The sequence below is a fragment of the Chaetodon auriga genome, chromosome 6 (genome assembly GCF_051107435.1).
Source record: "Chaetodon auriga isolate fChaAug3 chromosome 6, fChaAug3.hap1, whole genome shotgun sequence".
Lineage (NCBI taxonomy): Eukaryota > Metazoa > Chordata > Actinopteri > Chaetodontiformes > Chaetodontidae > Chaetodon > Chaetodon auriga.
The window spans coordinates 27,713,271-27,734,426 of NC_135079.1; the positions used below are offsets into that span (position 1 = coordinate 27,713,271).

The following is a 21,156-nucleotide window of genomic DNA, read 5'->3' on the forward strand; positions in this document are numbered from 1 at the left end:
TGAGCTCTAGGTTGTTCTGTTTGCAGCAGGTCACCAGGTTGTCAGCCTCCCACCTGTAGTCGGACTCGTCCCCATCAGACATGAGTCCGATGAGGGTGGTGTCGTCCGCAAGCTTCAGGAGCTTGACGGACTGGTGACTGGAGATGCAGCTGTTTCTATACAGAGAGAAGAGCAGAGGAGAAAGAACGCAGCCCTGGGGGGATCCGGTGCTGATGGTCTTTGCTTCGGAGACGTGTTTCCACAGCTTTACGCACTGTTTCCTGTCAGACAGGAAGTCTGTAATCAACCTGCAGGTGAAGTCAGGCACGCTCAGCTGGGAGAGCTTCTCCTGAAGCAGAGTTGGGATGATGGTGTTAAAAGCAGAGCTGAAATCCACAAACAGGATCCTAGCGTAGGTTCCTGCAGAGTCCAGGTGCTGGAGGATGAAGTGGAGGGCCAAGTTGACTGCATTGTCTACAGAGCTGTTGGCTCTGTAGGCAAACTGCAGGGGGTCCAGGAGAGGGTCGGTGATATCCTTGAGGTGTGAGAGCACAAGGCGCTCAAAGGACTTCATGACCACAGAGGTCAGGGCGACGTGGTCCTTGGCTTCTTGGGAACAGGGATGATGGTTGAAGACTTAAAGCAGGCTGGCACGTGACATGTCTCCAGTGAGGTGTTAAAAATGTCTGTGAAGACTGGAGACAGCTGATCAGTGCAGTGCTTCAAGGCGGATGGGGAGACAGAATCCGGTCCAGCTGCTTTCCGGGGGTTCTGTCTCCTGAAGAGTTTGTTGATGTCCCTCTCATGGATGTAAAGATTAATCGCTGAGGTGGGTGGGGAGGGGGAGGGGGGACCTTTAAGGTGGGCATTGGTGGAGATGACTGGAGCTGGAGCTGTTGGGAGGTGTTGTGGGGGATGGTTGCTGGACTGTCCCTTTGTCTTTCAAAGCGGCAGTAGAACTCAGGCCATTGGCTAGACGTCAATCATTGATGGAGTGGGGGGCTTTAGGCTTGGTGTTGGTGATCTGCCTGAGCCCTTTCCAGACAGATGCAGAGTCCATAGCTGAGAACAGTCGTTTAGCCTCTTTCACTGCCTAGCTAAACTTGTACTTTGCCTCTTTGAACCTGTCTTTATCCCCACTCCTGAAGGCCTCTTCCTTTGCCAACCTTCGCTGTCTGAGTTTGGCTGTGGACCAGGGTTTGTCATTGTTGTAACTCACCCTGGGCTGCGAATAAGCACACACTTCTGCAAGTTGGAGCTTAAGGTAGCTCAAAAGGTAGTATTCCAGCCATCATCTTTAGGGATTACTTACCAATTATTTATTTCTATGAATTACTTCTAGTTTATACTTGCTTTTGCCTTCTATTTATGTAATCGTGTTTGACTTGACACTGAAAAACTGATGACTAGACATGTTATTCACTTGTCAAGATAACAGCAGTTCTTACCTGTAGTAATACAGTAGTATGTCTCATGTGGTGAGACATGGTGGATGCGGTGGTGTTTCCGTGGCAACACCAGATGCCAATCCTGGAGCAGCGTGACCCAGCGTGGGAGGCCGAAATAGGAGTGGCTCCACTTATGAATTTGATTGGTCAGCGTCACAAAAACCGCCAGGGCAAAGACGTAGCAGTCCCAGGGATAGGACTCCACCAAGGTCTCTGAAAAGTGAAAGACAGACATTTACATAGAAAGAAAGAAAGAAAGAAAGAAAGAGAGAGAAAGAAAGAGATGAAAGTAATAATAGAATAATTGATCAAACTGTTCAGTGTAATGAAGGGGGCCAGCATGAAGGAGTAGTACTCCCACAGAGAGGATGCTGGCAGGAGCCTTGGAGAGATGAAGAGACTGAGGGGGAGGATGAGGATTGGGGGGAAAAGATGAGACAGAGAGAGAGATGGGGAAGAGTGGTGGCAGGGGAGAGAGGAAGAGAGGACAAAGACAGACAAGCAGGATGATGAGGAAAGAGGACAAAATAGCCTGTAATGTAACAAAACATAATATTAGAAGAGCACTGAATCTCAATGTCTTACAAAAATCACAGACTGTGATCACAAACCCCCCAAACAATACATAAACACCCACACCCACACATGCACACATTACCTTTTTAAACAGCTTCTGCAACTACACTCACATATTCTAAAAGAACTACACCTCATTCCTACAAATGTTAGTATGTGATATTCAGAAGATGGTGGAGTTGGAGTTGGAGGCTGGGGAACAGAGACCAGAGAAAAATCTTCAGTTCAGTGTAATGAGTCTAACTTGTGTCTAAAGTGAGATAATTAAAAATCTGCACTACTTGTGTCTGTCTGGGTAAAAACTGTCCATGTACTTGTACATGTCCAGTAAATGCTTGTTGTGAAAGTTTCCACCACAACCTGCTGGGCTTTTTTGCAATCTATTTCTCTGTTCTGCACCATGAACAGGCCATGGTATGTAAACAGACCATTGGATCTACAGAACCGAGATTGACTGCCCTGCTTTAAAAGATGCTTGGCTTCCTGCACATGATGCTCCTGCTTTCCAAGGCAGGTCAACTAAATACGGGACAGTTACTCCTGGAATATCACATGTGGAAATTGAGAGGACTTTTTGGTGGACACCTGAACATCAGAAGTATTACCTCAATGAGCAAACAGATTTGTTTATTGTCTGACTCAAACATGGACTACCTCAGTATTTCTGAAACCTGGGAAGGAGGAATGCTGACACAGTATATGTGAAAAATGGCATTGTCACAGGCCATGGTCATGTCTCAGTGGTTAACCCCTTCCTCTCTCTGTGTCTTAAACCCTTAAACAAGAGGTCTTTATCTGAGAGTGGGACAGTTTTAAACACATCCTCAGTGCAACTGAATACACAAGTTATTAGACTTCTTCTGTGCACGGAGCTACACACAGTCATGAATTACTTTCCCCATTTCAAAGAAACCCCTTTACTTGGAAAAATACAAAACACTCAGGAGTTTATAAACAAAGCTCAGAGTAAAATTTTGACGGACAAGAACCTGGCCAAAATCCTGGGACATATAGTCCTCCATATAAGTGCTCAAGTAAAAATTAATGTGACCAGATAACAAGCAAGTGAAAATTGAACAGGAGGAAAACTTAAAATTGATAATAACACAAATCAGATAGCCACATGAAAAGAAGATTATGACCAGAACTCAAGCCAACAATCCTGTGCCACTTCTGACCTGCACCCCGTCCGCAGCTGAGAGTGTCTAGGGCACAACAATGAGACTGAATCATTCCCTTACCTTTGGTGTCACCAGTAGGGAGGAAGTATTTATAATCTTTACTTTGACAAGAGCCCCAAAACTGCATTGGAGAAGAAATGCTCTTACCATCAAAATTCTTGCATTGGGAATGTTACTGAAGTATATAAGCACAATCATAAGAATGTATGAAACTTGTAATAAGAGTACACAAAGCAGTAATTACTCATGCAGTAATATAAAAAAAAGGATAGATGAATTCGCTGGTTATTTTCCCTTTTAACCAGTTAATTGTCTTACTTGAAAACGTTCACAAATTTGGTATGTTGCTGCATTCACAAATTCAGCCATTCAATCATTAATTTATTAATTGTTCATCACTGTATTCTTTGTATTTATTCATCATAGCATTTCGCTTATTCATGGTCACATTAATTTGTTCATTGACTTGTATGTGTAGTAGTTCTTAGTTGTGTGTATGTGTCATTAGTTAATTTGCTCAGTTAGTGGTTACTGCCTTTGTATTTAGTACTAATAAAGCTCTCCCTCAGAAAGAACCGTGTAATCTGGGTGTGTGTATGAAGTTATTTTCTATAACAATTTAATGTCCCTTCAATATGATAAGCTACAATAGTTAAACTAACTGACGTCACTGTGCCTTCCCTCATTGATTCCCCCATTGAACACTGACAATTAAATCTCTGTTGAAAAAATTTGAAAATAAAGGTATCTTTATCACCTTGACATAAGTATTTATGAATTATAAGTATGTTTCCTAAATTATGCCAACAGCTATAAAATGAACACTTGGAGAGGCAAATGGTGCCTGGGAAATGGCTGATGTAAGTTGACGTGACAAATGTGGACTCATAGGACAGGACTCATACATAGGGACAGCTAAGTGCATAATTTCTTGAAATAACAATATTAATAATAATACAGGTGAATTTTCTGAAGGTTACATCTTTTTTGACATGGTTTGCTGTGGTCATTTGTGTTTACATGTTTTGTTGGAGGTTATTTTGTTATTGAAGAATAAAAAAAATAAATAATGCAAGTTCTTCACAATTTGCTGCAGCGAAAGAGAAAGAGATGGCATGGTATTGTTAAAATGTTCAACCATGTCATTTACAGAGCAATCATAGCTGTGTGACTCAAATGATCTCATTATATTACAGAACTTGGAACAGCTGGTGAGTGGTTTCATCTTACTTTTGCTTTGGAGTCATTCTTTTTGTTGATTTGAATATTCAGGTCTCCATTCATGATTAATTTGTCATATCTAGTGATACCAAGTGCAATTCGCTCTCAGAATTCCTGCATAAATAGCAATAAATATCTTGATGGCCATTCAATGTAATGATGAGCACTGATAATTCTGCTTTGAGCTCACGAGCAAGATATTCATCCATCCATCCATCCATCCATCCATCCATTTTCTCCCGCTTATCAGGGACCGGGTCGCAGGGGCAGCAGTCTGAGCAGGGACGCCCAAACTTCCCTCTCCCTGGACGCTTCCTCCAGCTCATCCGGGGGGATCCTGAGGCGTTCCCAGGCCAGCCGAGCGACATAGTCACTCCAGCGTGCCCTGGGTCTTCCTCGGGGCCTCCTTCCAGTGGGGCATGCCTGGAACACCTCCTTAGGGAGGCGTCCAGGGGGCATCCGATAGAGATGCCTGAGCCACCTCAGCTGACTCCTCTTGATGTGGAGGAGCAGCGACTCGTGAACAAGATCCCAAGATACTTAAACTCCAGAGGCAGGAACTCTCCCCCAACCCGGAGGGAGCAAGCCACCTTTTTCCGGTCGAGAACCATGGCCTTGGACTTGGAGGTGCTGACTCTCATCCCAGCTGCATCACACTCGGCTGCGAACCGCCCCAGTGCATGCTGAAGGTCCTGGCTCGAGGAAGCCAACAAGACAACATCATCTGCAAAAAGCAGAGAGGAAATCTGCCAGCTCCCGAACCAAACCCCCTCTGGCCCCTGGCTGCGCCTAGAAATTCTGTCCATAAAAATAATGAACAGAACCAGTGACAAAGGGCAGCCCTGGCAGAGTCCAACATGCACCGAGAACAGGTCCGACTTACTGCCGGCAATGCGGACCAAGCTCCTGCTCCAGTTGTACAGGAACTGTACAACCCTCAGCAGAGGGCCTTCAACCCCATACTCCCTGAGCACCTCCCACAGAATGACACGAGGAACACAGTCGAATTCCTTCTCCAAGTCCACAAAACACATGTGGACTGGTTGGGCACATTCCCAAGCTGGACCAGTGTTCCACGGCCAGGACGAAAACCGCATTGTTCCTCCTGAATCCGGATTCGACAATCGGCCGGATTCTCCTCTCCAGTTCCCTGGAATAGACTTTCCCAGGGAGGCTGAGGAGTGTGATCCCCCGATTGTTGGAACACACCCTCCGGTCCCCCTTTTTAAACAGAGGGACCACCACCCCAGTCTGCCAGTCCAGAGGCACCGTCCCTGACTGCCACGCGATGTTGCAGAGGCGTGTCAACCAGGACAGCCCTGCAACATCCAGTAACTTGAGATACTCAGGGCGGATCTCATCCACCCCCGGTGCTTTGCCACAGAGGAGCTTTCAAACTACCTCAGTGACTTCAGCCCAGGTGATGCTTCCTCTACAGAAGACATGACAGTGGGATTGAGGAGATCCTTGAAGTATTCCTTCCATCGCCTGACAATATCCCCAGTTGAGGTCAACAGTTCCCCACCTCCACTGTAAACAGTGTTGACAGAGAGCTGCTTCCCCTTCCTGAGGCGCCAAATGGTTTGCCAGAATTTCCTCGAGGCCAACCGGTAGTCCTCCTCCATGGCCTCCCAGAACTCCTCCCAGACCCGAGTTTTTGCTTCTACAACCGCCCGAGCTGCCGCACGCTTGGCCTGCCGGTACCCGTAAGCTGCCTCAGGAGTCCCATGAGCCAACCAGGCCCGATAGGACTCCTTCTTCGGCTTGACGGCATCCCTTACTTCCGGTGTCCACCACCGGGTTCGGGGATTGCCACCACGACAGGCACCGGCAACTTTACGGCCACAGCTACAGATGGCTGCATCAACAATGGAAGTGGAGAACATGGTCCATTCGGACTCGATGTCTCCAACCTCCCTCGGAATCTGGTCGAAGCTCTCCTGGAGGTGGGAGTTGAAGACCTCCCTGACAGCGGGTTCCGCCAGACGTTCCCAACAGACCCTCACAGTACATTTGGGTCTGCCAAGTCTGTCCCACTTCCTCTCCTGCCAGCGGATCCAACTCACCACCAGGTGGTGATCAGTTGACAGCTCAGCCCCTCTCTTCACCCACTTGTCCAAGACATACCGCCGAAGGTCAGATGATACAACTACAAAGTCGATCATTGACCTCCGGCCTAGGGTGTCCTGGTGCCATGTGCACTGATGGACATCCTTATGCTTGAACATGGTGTTCGTTATGGGAAAACTGTGACTAGCACAGAAATCCAATAACAGAACACCGCTCGGGTTCAGATCGGGGAGGCCGTCCCTCCCAGTCACATCCCTCCAGGTAACACTGTCGCTACCCATGTGAGCATTTAAGTCCCCCAGCAGAACGATGGAGTCCTCGGTTGGAGCACTTTCCAGTACCCCCCCCAGGGACTCCAAGAAGGCCGGGTACTCTACACTGCTGTTTGGCCCGTAGGCCAAAACAACAGTGAGAGACCTATCCCCGACCCGAAGGCACAGGGAAGCGACCCTCTCGCTCAGCGGGGAGAACTCCAACACATGACGGCTGAGCTGGGGGCTATAAGAAAGCCCACACCAGCTCGCCACCTCTCACCGCGGGCAACTCCAGAGTAGAAGAGAGTCCAGCCTCTCTCAAGGAGTTGGGTTCCAGAGCCCAGACTGTGCGTGGAGGTGAGCCCAACTATCTCTAGCCGGTACCGCTCAGCCTCCCGCACTAGCTCTGGCCCTTTCACCCCAACGAGGTGACATTCCATGTCCCCATAGCCAGAGTCGTCATCCAGGGTTTGGGTCGTCAGGGCCCCCGCCCACGACTGCCACCCATAACACAAAGCACCGGCCCCTTCTGATCCTTCCTGCGGGTGGTGGGCCTACAGGAAGGCGGGCCCACGTCGCTCCTTCGGGCTGCGCCCAGCCGGGTCCCATGGGCAAAGACCTGACCACCAGGCACTCACAAGATATTCAAATAATGTAAATTCACCCAGGTCAATGTCATTACATACACACACTGTGTAGAAAAATGACTGCAATGCTTCCTCCTCCTTTCCTATTTTGCCTGACTGACAAAAATTATAATTTGGAGGACAAGCCTCCATCAGTGTTGCCACACCAGTAGTGCTGTCTCAACTTTAAACTGAAATGCAAATTATTTTCAGTTATAAGATCATTAACCCAAAAAGACTTCTTAGCCAATGACCTGACATTATAAAGAGGTAGCTTTAGCTGTGGGGATTCTGTGACAGGAAAAGTGACTGGCTGTGGCTGAACACTGATAAATGTAAGACTACTGAGACAGATACTAGATGGTCTGTGATTGCTATGATGTGTTTGACCATCAGAGTGGCTGTTAGATCACCAGTATGCTTAATGAAGCGGCATGGGTTCTGTCTGTGAATTTCCCCCCATTTGTGGGATAAATAAAGTCTATCTTATCTTATTAGACACCTGAGTAATGGTGTCTGTGGTTATTGTTGTTTAACAGTTCATCAAATTGACTGAGCTTCAGTGTGGCAGGTTTAACTAATTCCTTGATTGGTGAACTGGGGAGGGGGAAAGTTGGGTCCTTAGTGGACTGTGACAAAGAGGGGGAAGGGAGGCGTTGGATTTTTGATTGGGCCAGAGACATCCGCTAAATGCCTTGAGTAATGTGGAGCAAAGTGTCAGGTGAGGATTAAGAGATATAGACTGTCCGTGTGTGCTGGACTTTGCGTGCTTCTCTGTGCATTTGATTTATTACCATACCAACCAAAAGCATGAGGTGGTCTTTACATTTCCAAAATGATTAAAATTGTCAAAAAACCTAGGCATTAGGCATGCCAATGCCAATGTCAGCCATGTTTCAGGGCAAGGAGTCTGTTGAAAAATTCCATTCCTTTCCCCCTAACATGTTATGATTCACAGTGGCTCAGTTTCATCAGTAACGGGCAAAAGACTTTTCAGAACTTCTGAGCCAGTTTTCCTTCACACAATGTCAAAGGATCCAGCATGAATGATAATCTGTAATGAAGTCCCTGATCAGAATGGTATCTGGCTTAGCAGGTGTAGAGCTAATACAATTGGCACCACCTTGGCATATCGGAAGGGGAGTTCACAATAATCCTTCTGACCCTCGGCCTAGCAGTGGTTTTGGGGCTATTTCTTGGGTTTGGGTCTTTCCCTGGGTTCAACATTATTAGTATTATCACACCTTTCGTCGCTCAGTCAGTGGGTCATACCTGTATTCAGGGGCGGACTGAGACAAAAAATCGACTCTGGCATTTTGGACCAGACCGGCCCACCACATTCAATAACACATGCCTCTTTGGTCTTTTCAGTCTCTTAAATGTGCATACCAACTGTGCAACTCTTTAAAACCACGTACCTTAAGCCATGCAATGAGTTAACGGGAATCAGTGGACACATTAAATACTTCCGAAAAGTGTAATTTATTAACACTACAAAAAATTATACTCCACCACTCCATCACAGTAATGGATCTTTAAGCAGAATTCTTCCTATTGGGTGTACCTATGTGTTTCAGGGAGGAAGAAAAGAAAAAGAATAGAAATGAGAAATGATGGATCAGATGCTAACTCTTCCAAGAGTAGTCCTCAATAAATTGTGAACTTACCCAGTCCAAAAGGATGAATGTAGCTGAACTCCTGAATGAACTTTGAATTCTGTCTATGTATGTTTGAGAGAGAAAGAGAGAGAGAGATTTAATTATTGGTCAATCTTCAAAATAAAAATAGCAGTGTAGATACTGAAAACTTAAGAGGGATGATGACACATGAATGAGGGAGAGAGAAAGAGAAATAATAGACATGGTTGATTGATCTGATTATCACTGTTTTCCAGACAAAGCAGTGCTGAATAAAGAAGGCCTGTGAACTTGGGCAAATCCTTAAAAAAGAACACATCATTCTGTATGTGTGTGACAGATAGAAAGTGAATGAGAGGATCATCTGTGTCTTTTGCATTACATTAACTATGAACTTACCAAGGAAAAGGGATGCAAGTGAAGTCATCCCCTAAAGGACTCTTCCTATAACAAACAAGTGAAGGCATCCTGCGTGTGTGTGTGTGTGTGTGAGAGAGAGAGAGAGAGAGAGAGAGAGAGAGAGAGCGAGAGAGAGTAGTCAGTGTTACATTACAAGTGTTCTGAAAGCAGTCCAGCTTACCGCAGGTTTTACTGCATGTCCCTGTTCAATGTCGCGACCACCACCGTCATCGGCCACGGGAGCTGATGAAGGCCCCTGCCGTGGCAAACATATCAGAAATTTTTGTGCATTTGGCAGTGTTGGCTTGAAGAGCCAGCTTCTTCTTGTCTCACAGTTTCTCTGCAACTCCTTTTCGTTTTCTCGCCATTTTCGAAGATCCTAACAGGTTACGTTACCGACGCAAAAGAGGGGAAGTGTTTCATGACATGATTGGGCGAGGTGAGCCCCGTCATGGGTCAGTGAAGAAAATAACCTATGGGCCGCAGACCAGTGTGTGTCGAGGGCCGGTTGGTGGTTATGAACAAACTCTTGCGCTGACTTTTTTTCTTGCCAAATGCATTATGCCGGCAGGACCAAAGCGAAAGGGGTTGGTGTTTAACGATGTGACTGGGCCAGCCGAATGTCAATCGGGCCGCTGATCAACTGTCTGGTTTTATGGGCCAGTCAGACCAATATTTAAGTTATTTAAAGTTAAAAAAAAAAAAAAATAGTGGTCGACTGTCGGCCCAAATAGCACGTCGGCCCACCGGGGAAAATGCCCGCTATGCCAGATGGTCAGTCCGCCCCTGTCTGTACTGCAGTGAGTGTTCAGGTAGTGGAGTGAGTACTGATGCACTCTTATTTGATTTCTTGCTGGATTTGCCTTTGCTGTGGATGACAGTAGACCAGATCCTGAGTGGAGTAGTTGCTTTCGGTCTGGTGCCGGTGCTGTGCCAGTAAGAGTTGTCATTAGGGAAGGCTGGTTTGGGAGCCTCAGCAGCTGGTCCAGTGGCGTTAGGATACATCCAGGGCAACATGTCAGCAAATCCATGCCATGGATTTACAGATAATATAATCCCGTCCATCCTGTCCCTTTTCAGCAACCTCGTACAGTAGCTGCTCCAGTGTTATTTAATACAACGTTTCAATCTTCCTTTCGAGCTGTGTAATTCACCCAGTCAGTTATACACACTGTGCAGCTCACAAATTTTGCTATGTTGTCCCCGTCCTGAGCCCAAGTTTCCAGTAACATGGTGCAAGAAAACAGCCTGAAATAGCCTTAAACCTGGCTACTACTGCAGCATTTGGATTCAGATGCTGATGCAGATTCTCAAGTCTGAATTACGTCCATTTTTTCTGCTACAGCCCATCTGTCACACCACTAACTCTTGTTATTCACTTGAGTTTTTCTGTCTCTATGACTTACAGCTGTTGTCTCAGCCTACCTCCATCCTCGGTTCCCTCTCTTAGGTTAACACATCGATCTCTTGACCCTAGTTCAAGTGCAGACATGACAGCTGGAAATGTCACCTCACAGCTTTCAGCTTTTTCCATCTACCACTGTCTTTGTCCGTTGACCGCCTCACACTGTGAGGAGCTTGACATGACAGGTTTAGATGTCATCTTAACGCTACACGACCCTCTGCCACCCTCACCCCCCACGCTCTACTGCTCCCTCTCTTCTGCATGCACTCTCACCCTCTGTCTCAAACTCTTAGCAGTGACCTCTTAAGGTGCAGATATGACAGGTGTAGATGTCAGTGCCTCCCTCCCTATCTGTCTTGTGACCTCTTGACTGCCTGTGGTGTGTGACATGACAGGCATGGATGTCACCTACAAGCAAACCTCACCACTGCTTCCCCCCTCTAATCTTCCCTCCCTCACCCCCGTTCGCTGGTCCCTGTTGCAGACAAGCAGTTGACCTTTGCAAGTTTCCCATTTGCGCCTCTCCTTTTCTTGATGTATAAAACTTCTTTACATTCTTTCCATTTGTATCAGAATTCTCAGTATGAATTCTTTTTATCATCTTCCTACAATTGATGTGTTCATTCATTTCGATTCATTTTCAGGGTTTCCCAAGCATGCTCACTGGTAAGATGACAAAATGATTAGATGTTTTTTTTATACTTGAATGTATGTTTAACGTAACCTCTCATGAATGTAGTCAATGGTTGTATTTTATGTAGACTGCATTAGTTTTAGCTTGGTGTACTGAATAAACTGGAAACTGTATATATGCTCATAGGCTTCACAGAAATATTATTTAAAGAATAGTGGAGTGCAAATAACATATCCCACCAACAACAACCCAGACAAGCTCTCTTAGGCATTTCTGCAAACATGTAAATAGAGTACATGGGCGGCTGTGGCTCAGCGGTAGAGAGTTCGTCAACTTATCAGAAGGTCTGCGGTTCAATCCCTTGCCCCCTTTGGCTCCTCCCCATGTCTTTGAGCAAGATACTGAACCCCAAATTGCCCCTGATGCTGTGCCAGCAATGGACGTATGTGTGAATGGGTGAATGCTCGCTTGTGCTGCATTCTTTGAGTGGTTAGTAAGACAAGAAAAGCACAAAACAGCCCATTTACATGTGACATACAATGAATTTGAGCTACAGAGGCTATAGAAACATGTCTTAACACTTCAATGTTAAAACATGTAATTAAATTAACACCACTATGGCATCATTAAAAAGAAAAAAAAAACCCTGAACATTATAGGCAACATTAAAACTGAATAGCTAGATTCAACTCAAGGATTCCACTGCATGCTCCCTTTAGGATGTGTGGTGCCTCAAAAAACTGTAACAAAACCACACCAACCAAATTAATGTTTGTATGTATTTTGGACTCTGCCCTTCAGCACACTGGATAAAGTGCAGACTTTCAATATGAGGGTATTTATTATTTGGTCACCAAAATCAAAGAATATGCAACCAAGTATTAAAAGTGACCATTTTATTTAAGTTCATAGGAACTTGTCCAATAACTTGTGATCCTCAGAAACTGGCAATCAAATGGTTAGAACTACAACATGGTTTACTTGATGCATCTGAAAATACCCACAAATTAAAACAAGAGTTAGCCTTGAAGTCCATAGCCATTATTGAACTTCAGATTCTGTACTTACCGAGTACAGACCCAAAATAAAGAAATCGTGCCAATGTCGAAATACTTATGGACCTACCAGTAGATGTGTACTCTCACTTCTGTAATCTCAACCTCATGGCAATGTTTGGAAAACACTGACTTTTGATGTGTATTTGTGCTCTTTAATGTATTAACTTTAACACTATTTCATCTTTCTTTACACCTTCCAATTCTCAGTGACAGGCTCAACTCAACTGAAGACCTGGTTTCCTCTGGTGCCTGTGAAATGGTCTGTTTTTGGCAGTAAAATGCTCTCAACAAAAAAATCCTGAAACTGTACAATTACTTGTGGCATGGAGTTTAAATGTTTTTGCTATCATTGTCTGGATAAGCATTTGACTCTGTGATTCTTGTGTGTGTGTATGGAGATGCTCACTATTTTGAACACTTGTGTGCCTTTCCCGGCCTGCCATTCTTCTCTCCCTGTATGAGGTCGAATGAATTTCTTTGAAGACTGTCCATTCCAGGACAAACATATCCACCCTCTCCCTGGATGTATTCCATAAGACAATTTTGTGCTGATTGCAATTTGTTGTCTTGTTTTTTGGATTATTGATCAAATTTCTTTTTGGCATAAACTGATCAGCTGATATTCACATACATGTTTATGTGAATGTCTTAATTACACATTAGAACAAAGTACAAGTACCTCAAAATTATACTTAAGGACCTCAAAATTGTACTTAAGTACAGCACATGATTAGTTACTTTCACTACTGTTGCAAATGTATTATGTGTTATGAGAGTTGTGCCCTTTCCTTCCAATATTAATACAGTAAAACTGATTAATGGAGTCCCAAAAAATTTGGAATATAAGTGTAGTCAATGATACATAGTAATCAATGCACATTATGTGTTAATATTGACTGGAAGTGTTACAAATATAGTCACCTCTGCTGTCAGTTCCACTTTAAACAATTCCAATGGGCTGACAGCGCTGTTTTGTTTGTAACTACTGAATTTATTTTTCAACGATGCCGAGGAGGACCAAATTAATTTGTTCTTTACCATCTGAAAGCCATGAACCCCTGTGCAAAATTTCACTGCAAACCTTCAAATAGTTATTAGTTACTTCATTCTTGACAAAGCCGCAGGCATGGCTAAAATTACAAATTACAAGAAGTTTCAAAAATTGTTATTAGACAGAGCCCTGTCTTCACCACATAGTAGCACCCCGGAAAGGAGAGTACAATGCATAGAAATCATAACTATAACATGCACATATGTCTGGTCAAGAACATTGGACTGTTAAATTTTGCTATCAGCATCTGGTGCCAAAAAACAAAAAACAAAAAAAAACAACAACAAAAAAAGTTTATGATTTTCCTATAATGCTGGGATCATCCTTTCCTTCCACTGTAACATGATATCATTTGGTTAAAGAGGTAACATGGCAGCATATGTTTAGATTTTACATCTGAGTAAATAGTGAGCTAAATGGTGTCTTCATGACTTAAATGAACATATCCATGATGCTTGTGAAGACCTTAACAACATAAAACCCCAGCTAATCTATCCCTTAACCCCAGCTAAGTGATGTCAGCTCCCCTCCCTCCACCTCTCAGCCCATCATTGACTTTTTGGCTCAAGCTGAAAGGCAGCCATGACAGGTGGAGATGTCACCTCCTCAATAACAGGTTACTCTGTTTCTCCTGCTGATCTTCCCCCTCCAGTCACTCTCATCCTGCTCATAAGATCAATGGACATGATTACAGCAAAACTGCCCCATGCTTTCCTATTATCAGTGGACTCACTTAAGCCAGAGTCTGTGTTACCTCTGGCATCCTGTAACACTAAGCCACAGCAACAATTTCTCAAACCGTATAAAGTCTACCTTCTAAGGCTGTTACAGTCACATCACAGCATTACAATGTGACAGTAAGCCGGTTGGCGGTGTTTGTCACTGGGAAGCCACTGAGGGATCACATCTACGTATGTTGCTACACTCACAATTCCCACTGCTGTGGTGGAGCATCTGTGCAGTGGGAGTGACATCTTGTGGGGTAGTTCGCACCCCTGCAGGTGTTACGCCCCAGAGCTTCCCACTCACAAGCGATCATAAAAAGAATCCTCTTCCTTCTTCATACGCCATGTGTACATTTCAATTTTTTTCAGGGACTGTACATGCATGTGCTTAACTAGTGTATGTGTGTGCTTTCTGTGCTATATAGCCTGTGGAGGAAATTAAATTCTGTGTGTGCTACCTGGTGTGTATGTGAGGAACTTGTAAGCCATATGAGCCAGTGGTAGGATGGGGATCATACAGTTGTCGCCATTGGTTTCAATGAAGTCGTGTCGAGTGATGGCGGTTGGATCGATGTGGTGCTCCCTGAATGGACGAATAAATGCCTGGAGAGAGAGGGAGGGAGGGAGACAGAGATAGATAGATAGATAGATAGATAGATAGGTAGAGATAGGGGGAGAAAGGGGGAGAGAGAGAGAGAGAGAGAGAGAGAGAGAGAGAGAGAGAGAGAGGAGAAATAAGCATGTTCACTGAAGAAGTAAAGTGCAATTGTTCTAATTTTATACCACTTACATAGTTTTATAACTACATTAGGGGTTGGTATCAGGGGTTGAGGGAGAGGAGAAAACATTGGGAGAAAAAGCACAAGTTTTTTTTTTATTTATTCCATACAGACGAAATTACATGAAATCATGAGACATGTATGTCTCATGATTTGCATGAGACAGATAGAAATTCTAAGTAATAGTAGTAAATTCTTTAGCATGTCTTGAGAAAAGCAAACTGGGTTCGTTTCATGTTATGTTTTTACGAAAAGACACTGATAACATCTGCTCTGTCCAATGATTTTTCATATGAACGAGTAGATCGACTGGATCGAGTGTGGTTGATGACCCTTCTTTTGTGCCACAAATTAAGCCTTCATCCCACCAGGAGATCGTACTCAGTAGTAGACAGAACTGCTGAGTAAAAGCGAAGCTTACAGAGAACCAATCTAAACACTGATGGTGTCCTTTTTCTGTAGTCATTGTACAATCAACATTTACTTAACTGATCCACACTCAAATTGTTTCTCTAACCTCATCAATTCTGCAACAGCGATAATAGCTATATTTTGAAATCATTTGACATCTGAGAGGCCGTGTCTTTATTTGGTTTGCATTAGAAATTCTATTTGAAATGCCAAATGCAGTCATTTAGGAAACAGCAAATTTTCTTCAGTTTCTGGCTTTGTTCTCTCAGTTACACTTACAAATATCTAGTTTTCACTAAATAGAACTGATGTGATAAACAACAATAGGCGCAAAAACTGGTAGATTTTCTACTTAATTTACATTCACTTCGAATTGTAACACAAGAAAAGCACTGGAAAGCATTGTTTACGGTCTTTACAGAAATGCAGATCAAATGCACACAAGCACACGCACACACCCCGACTCAGCAGTACAGTGCCGAGCACCATGCGCAACACCACAGCTCATATCCAGCATCCTAATAAACCACAGAACAGCAGTTGGCTCGCTGAAACACACTCATAAGCATAAATGACCCATGGACACCCCACACAAACTCAAAAAAAAATATGAGCTTCAAACACAAACATACACACACACACACACACACACACACACACACACACACACTTGCAAACCCCACCTGCACTGTGCAGAGGCAGACACCTGTCTGTGAAAGCATGGGGGTCTCAAATGAAAGACTGAATCTGAATCTCAGAAGCGCAAAAGAGGACAAAAAGAAACAGGCACACACATGCATACACAGGATAAAGGTAATTTATTTCCCCCTGTGGAAAAAGCAAAAAAGGAAGGTTTGCATCTGTATTTCACAGTGCGCATCTGTGTGTGTGTGTGTGTGTATGTGTGTGTGTGTGTGTGTGTGTGTGTGTAAGCATCAGCATGAAAACTCATTATTGTTGTAATAGCTGTTTGAACCAGTCACACGCACCTATCAGCAGACGTTGTTGGTAGGTGCCACAGCAAACACAGAAACTATCTGTTGATATCTGCACAATTATATACCCATCTCTGCTCTCGCCTGCCTGTCCCCCACCTCTCCTCTCCTCCTTTTGCCACAGCCCTCAGCCAGATGAAAGGCTGGCTAAGCTGCGGAGGTCGTGCCGAGCGAGGAGGCATCAGCGCTCCCAGTTAACGGTGGGCCACCGGTGGCTACATGTCCTCTAATCCCACACCGTTTAACGGCCCACCTCGCACGACATCCATTAATCACCAGCTCACATCGGCTATCGCCCCAGCAAGCAACGCTGTCCCACTGGTTGGATGGACACGCCCTTCCACCCCCTTCTTTTTTTGTCCTCCTGACCTTTCTACTGTTTTCATCTCACTTTCTGTTGGTTTTTCTTTTTCTGTCCCCTTTTTTGGCCAAATATTTCTGTCTATGCTTTCTTCCTCTACTATCATGGCTGGCTAAACTGTAAGCACATCTGGCAAATTTCAATGTGAATGTGAATCGATTGGGAACTAATGAGCGTGACTTTGTCCTCATAGTGGTGTCATTAGAGGACTACTAAATCCTTGTTGAGCCAATTAAAGCTCGACGACATGATGACGGCTAAAAAAAACATCACAACCCAAAGCCTCGCACATGTAAATGGACTGAATCTATATAGCGCTTTTCTAGTCTGACAACCACTCACAGTGCTTTTACAAAACAAGTCTGCATTCACCTAAACACACACACATTCATACGGTGGCTAACACTCACACACTGATGGCACAGCATCAGGAGCAATTTGGGGTCCAGTATCTTCCTGAAGGACACTTTACTGCCTAGGCCAGGGATCGAACCACCGACCTTCTGATAAATGGACAACCACCTACTGAAGCACAGCCACCTGGAGGCCCATTTTTGGTGTTGAAGTGTTAGTATTTGGGAGTGAAAATGCTTTTATCTATTCAAATCAAAGCTAATCATTAATATACATTTTCTAAAGACGAGCAATAGCAGTGTGCAGTATGGGAGAGTTTTACAGATCATTTTGAGGCAAAGCAACATTACCTTTCAAAGGCCGTGATGATGAGGAAATTGTGAATGTTGTGATTGTGCTTTTTCACAATGTGCTCCATAATAATGAATTGGATTTTCATTCTTGGGATTTTACACACCGGAGTAAGAAAAAATTAATATCTTTTTTAAAAATGTTGGCGGAATGAGGTCAGTTACAGCTGAAACTCAATTAATAGATTAGTCAATTGGTCACTCAACTGAAAATGTTACTGCAATTATTTTGATAAGTGATTAATCATTTCAGTAATTTTTACAAGCAAAAAATTGTGAAAAAATGCCAAACATTTGATGTCCAATACGCCAAACACAATTTCCAGCTTCTCATATATGTAGATTGAAAAAATTGTCAGTGCATTAATCAATAATGGTTAATTTTGGCCCTAATGTGACTATGTTGAAAATTGTCTCAGATTTTCAGTGACAGGCAATATTTTTGTGTCCATTGAATTGTTGTGCAAGTTTAAGCAAATTTCTGAAATTTCATCAAATAGAATGTAAATCAGTGCATGAGCGGCTTTTTAAATATATTTCTTTTTTTTTTCTTTTTCTTCATTCATTTCTTTCTTTCTTGCCTTTATTAGATAGTGACTATAATAATAATATCAATAATTTAATTTGTATAGCACATTTCATACAGGAATTGCAGCTCAAAGTAGTTTACAACAAAGAAAGCACATGGAAAAGACAGAACAAACATATGAACAGGGATAAAATTAATGCAAAATAAGGACGGAGAATAAAACCCACTTGACACTAATAGAAAAATTAAGATAGAAAAACGATGAAAATAAAGACAATGCATGCAATGCAAAAATAATGTGTGATAAGTTTTTTTTGTTTTTTTTTCCAGACCTTAGGGGCATAATTAACAAAGGCTGCATCCCTGATTTTCTTTCAGCTGTTTCTGGGAACCTCAACTAAACCAGCAGCTGAGGATTGCAGTGTTGTTGAAGGCAAATGAACATGAGATTTAGCAATGTAGCTTGGTCCTCGTCCATTTACAACTTTGTATACAAGGAGGAATTCTAAATGTTACAGGAAGCCGGTGCAGAGCAGCTAAAACTGGACTAATGTGCTCTCTCTTCTTGGTTCTATTTAATAGCTGAGCTGCAGAGTTTTGAATGAGCTGAAGTCTCTCCGTGTTTTTTGGGAGGCCAGTAACTAGTGCATTACAGTAGTCGAGTCATCTTGAAATAAAGGCATGAATCAATTTTTCAGTATCTTTTGGATTTGTAAATGGTTGTACTTTGGCTGAGTTTCAAAGGTAGCAAAATGAAGTTTTCATCACCTTGTTGATGTGAGACTCACAATTACAATTAGTCATTAAGCAGATGCTTTTATCCAAAGCGACGTACATATGAATTCACATACCAATGGCACAGCATCGGCGCCAGTTTTTTGGGGGGGTTCAGTACCTTGCCCAAGGATACTTTGGCATGCAGACTGCTGAGGCCAGGGATCAAACCATCAACTAGGATACTCACAACCTCAGATTTAATCCAGGGAGTTCCTTTTCCCACAATGATCAACAAAATTTCTCTTTTTGTTTTAGGGCTGACTAATAGGATTTCAGTTTTTGTCCTCATTTAACTTCAAGAAAATCTTACTCTTTCATTTATTTATTGCCAAGAGACAGTTAGTACTAGAGTCTATAGTTGCAGCATCATTTGGTGCTGCAGAGATATACAGTTGTTATCTGCATAACTATGGAAACATTCATTGTGCTCTGTAATGATGTTACGAACAGTAATGGGCCAAGACGGTCAGAGAGAGCAACCAACTTTTCAAGATGATTATGATATTATGATCAGTGGTATCAAATGCTGCACTAAGGTGCAAGAGGGCAAGAACTGAGACCTTATTTTCATCAGAATTTACAGCACTTGGTATGGATCTGATATGCAAACATTTCTACATTTGCAAAATCAAAAATGTTGGGTTTTTTTTGCTTTTGTCAGCGTTTTTTTGTTTTGTTTTGTTTTGTTTTGTTTTGTTTTTTTCAATATTATGGCTTGTTTTTCCTTGGCTTATTAATCAAGTAGTGTTTTTTATGTGCAAATTACAAAATGAAACATATTAATTGTCTCTTTTGTGACCTTTTTTGGCAAACATTTCCCTCAGGTCCTGCAGGCCATACTGGCCATACTGAACAAATGACTTTATCAGACACAGAAAGTGATTTCTAGTGGCTGCTGTTACTGCTCTGTGGCCTTCACTGCTGGAAATACTATTAATAATAATATGAGAGCCCACTGTTATGACAGTTAGGTATCCCCTTATAATATGTGTTGTGTCTGTATAAATGCTTCTAATGATGTCTGTAATACAATCTGAACAAGGTCTTTAAAGAGGTCTAAAGAAATAACAACAACAGGGTACAGGACAAACACATGTACATACATACATACATACATACACAAACAACAAAAAACAAGAGACAACAAACAACTAACAAAGGCTGACACTGACGTCAAATGCTTCATCTGGCTTTAGAACTGCTGCCACTATTAGCCTCAGGTGTTCTCCATCATGCATGTCTTTGATATTCAAACCAACCTTAACAGGAAGCACAGGCCTGCTTTTTTCTCAGTCTCAAAAAGAACACACAAAATCATAACCAATGTGCATGCATTGGTTTTTGTTCACACACACACACACACACACACACACACACACACACACACACACACTTTCCACTAGTCTACTGTCATCCTTCTGCTCTCTGCAAAGGACCATTCTTGTCCTCCAGTTAAAGTCTTTATTAGGAGTCTCCTACAGTGTCTGACACAACATGCAAATCTGTGACTGCCGTGCTTTTAGTCCCAGTAACTACCCCAAGCCCCAGTAAATGCCACATCATGAATAAACATCAAGCCATATATTACCTTCAGTGAACACAAAAAGTCACAAAAGGCTCAAAAAAATCAGTCTTTACATCTACTGATGGTACAACACAATACATGTACAACAATGTGTTTTAACACAATGTAGCCACAAAATAATCCTCCTTTACAAAATAGATTTGGCTCAAAGTTACACAAGCAGTGATGTGACACAATGATAGGATAATAGCCTGACAGAAAATATTACATTAAAGCCTAATCACAACAAAATCAACAAAATCAACCATTAGAATTCATCACATTAAACAGATCAATCAATAATATTCTATTTAGAGCCATACTGTATTGCATTAAAAGGACTAATCTCAAACCTGTGCTAAGTCTGAACAGCAGCCTCTTTTGTGGAAATATTAACTCATGATAGTTTATTAAGTGAAATATTACCATTTTAGAGGCTAATAAATGAAACAGTTAACAGAAATTGAATGCTGCAACTCTTTGGTAACAGTGACTGTGTTTTGTGTGTTCATTTTATACAATAATGTTTTTTTTACAGGTTGCATCATTAAAAAACATTTTATCAAGTGTCAGGTGACAACTCTAAATATTAGCAAGCGATCATTAGCTATGTCACTTGGTTCAGTTAGCTGTATAACAGTTACACCTGGAATAAATATTACAGTTATACCAGTTGCGCCTGGCATAAACATTTAGTAACAACTAATGTCAGAACTATACTATAACACTAGGTGTGTGTCTTTAAGGGAGTACTGCTTTGTTCCAAAATACA

General features: G+C 42.9%; 2 protein-coding genes across 5 annotated transcripts in view; both read right to left on the reverse strand.

Moving 5' to 3' along the window:
* peds1a (plasmanylethanolamine desaturase 1a) overlaps positions 1 to 21,156 on the reverse strand; it is a 61,456-nt gene that overhangs the window by 7,468 nt on the left and 32,832 nt on the right. For both annotated transcript variants that reach the window (XM_076732315.1, XM_076732316.1), the window contains exons 4-5: positions 14,723 to 14,867; positions 1,428 to 1,640 (exon numbers count right to left, since the gene is read on the reverse strand). In XM_076732315.1, coding sequence (XP_076588430.1) covers positions 1,428 to 1,640; positions 14,723 to 14,867 — 358 coding nt within the window. The remainder of the gene's footprint in view (positions 1 to 1,427; positions 1,641 to 14,722; positions 14,868 to 21,156) is intronic.
* Positions 1,633 to 14,714, reverse strand: LOC143321733 (uncharacterized). Of its 3 annotated transcripts, XM_076732313.1 has the most exons (3): positions 9,573 to 14,714; positions 9,023 to 9,075; positions 1,633 to 8,919 (listed from the first exon to the last, which is right to left on the reverse strand). In XM_076732313.1, exon 3 carries the CDS (start codon positions 6,754 to 6,756, stop codon positions 5,803 to 5,805), a length of 954 nt encoding a protein of 317 aa, XP_076588428.1. In that variant the 5' UTR covers positions 6,757 to 8,919; positions 9,023 to 9,075; positions 9,573 to 14,714; the 3' UTR covers positions 1,633 to 5,802. The 3 variants fall into 3 exon arrangements, 2 of the variants coding, with proteins under 2 accessions (XP_076588428.1, XP_076588427.1); XR_013077236.1 differs by having other exon boundaries at positions 1,633 to 2,543; positions 2,589 to 14,714; XM_076732312.1 differs by having other exon boundaries at positions 9,023 to 14,714.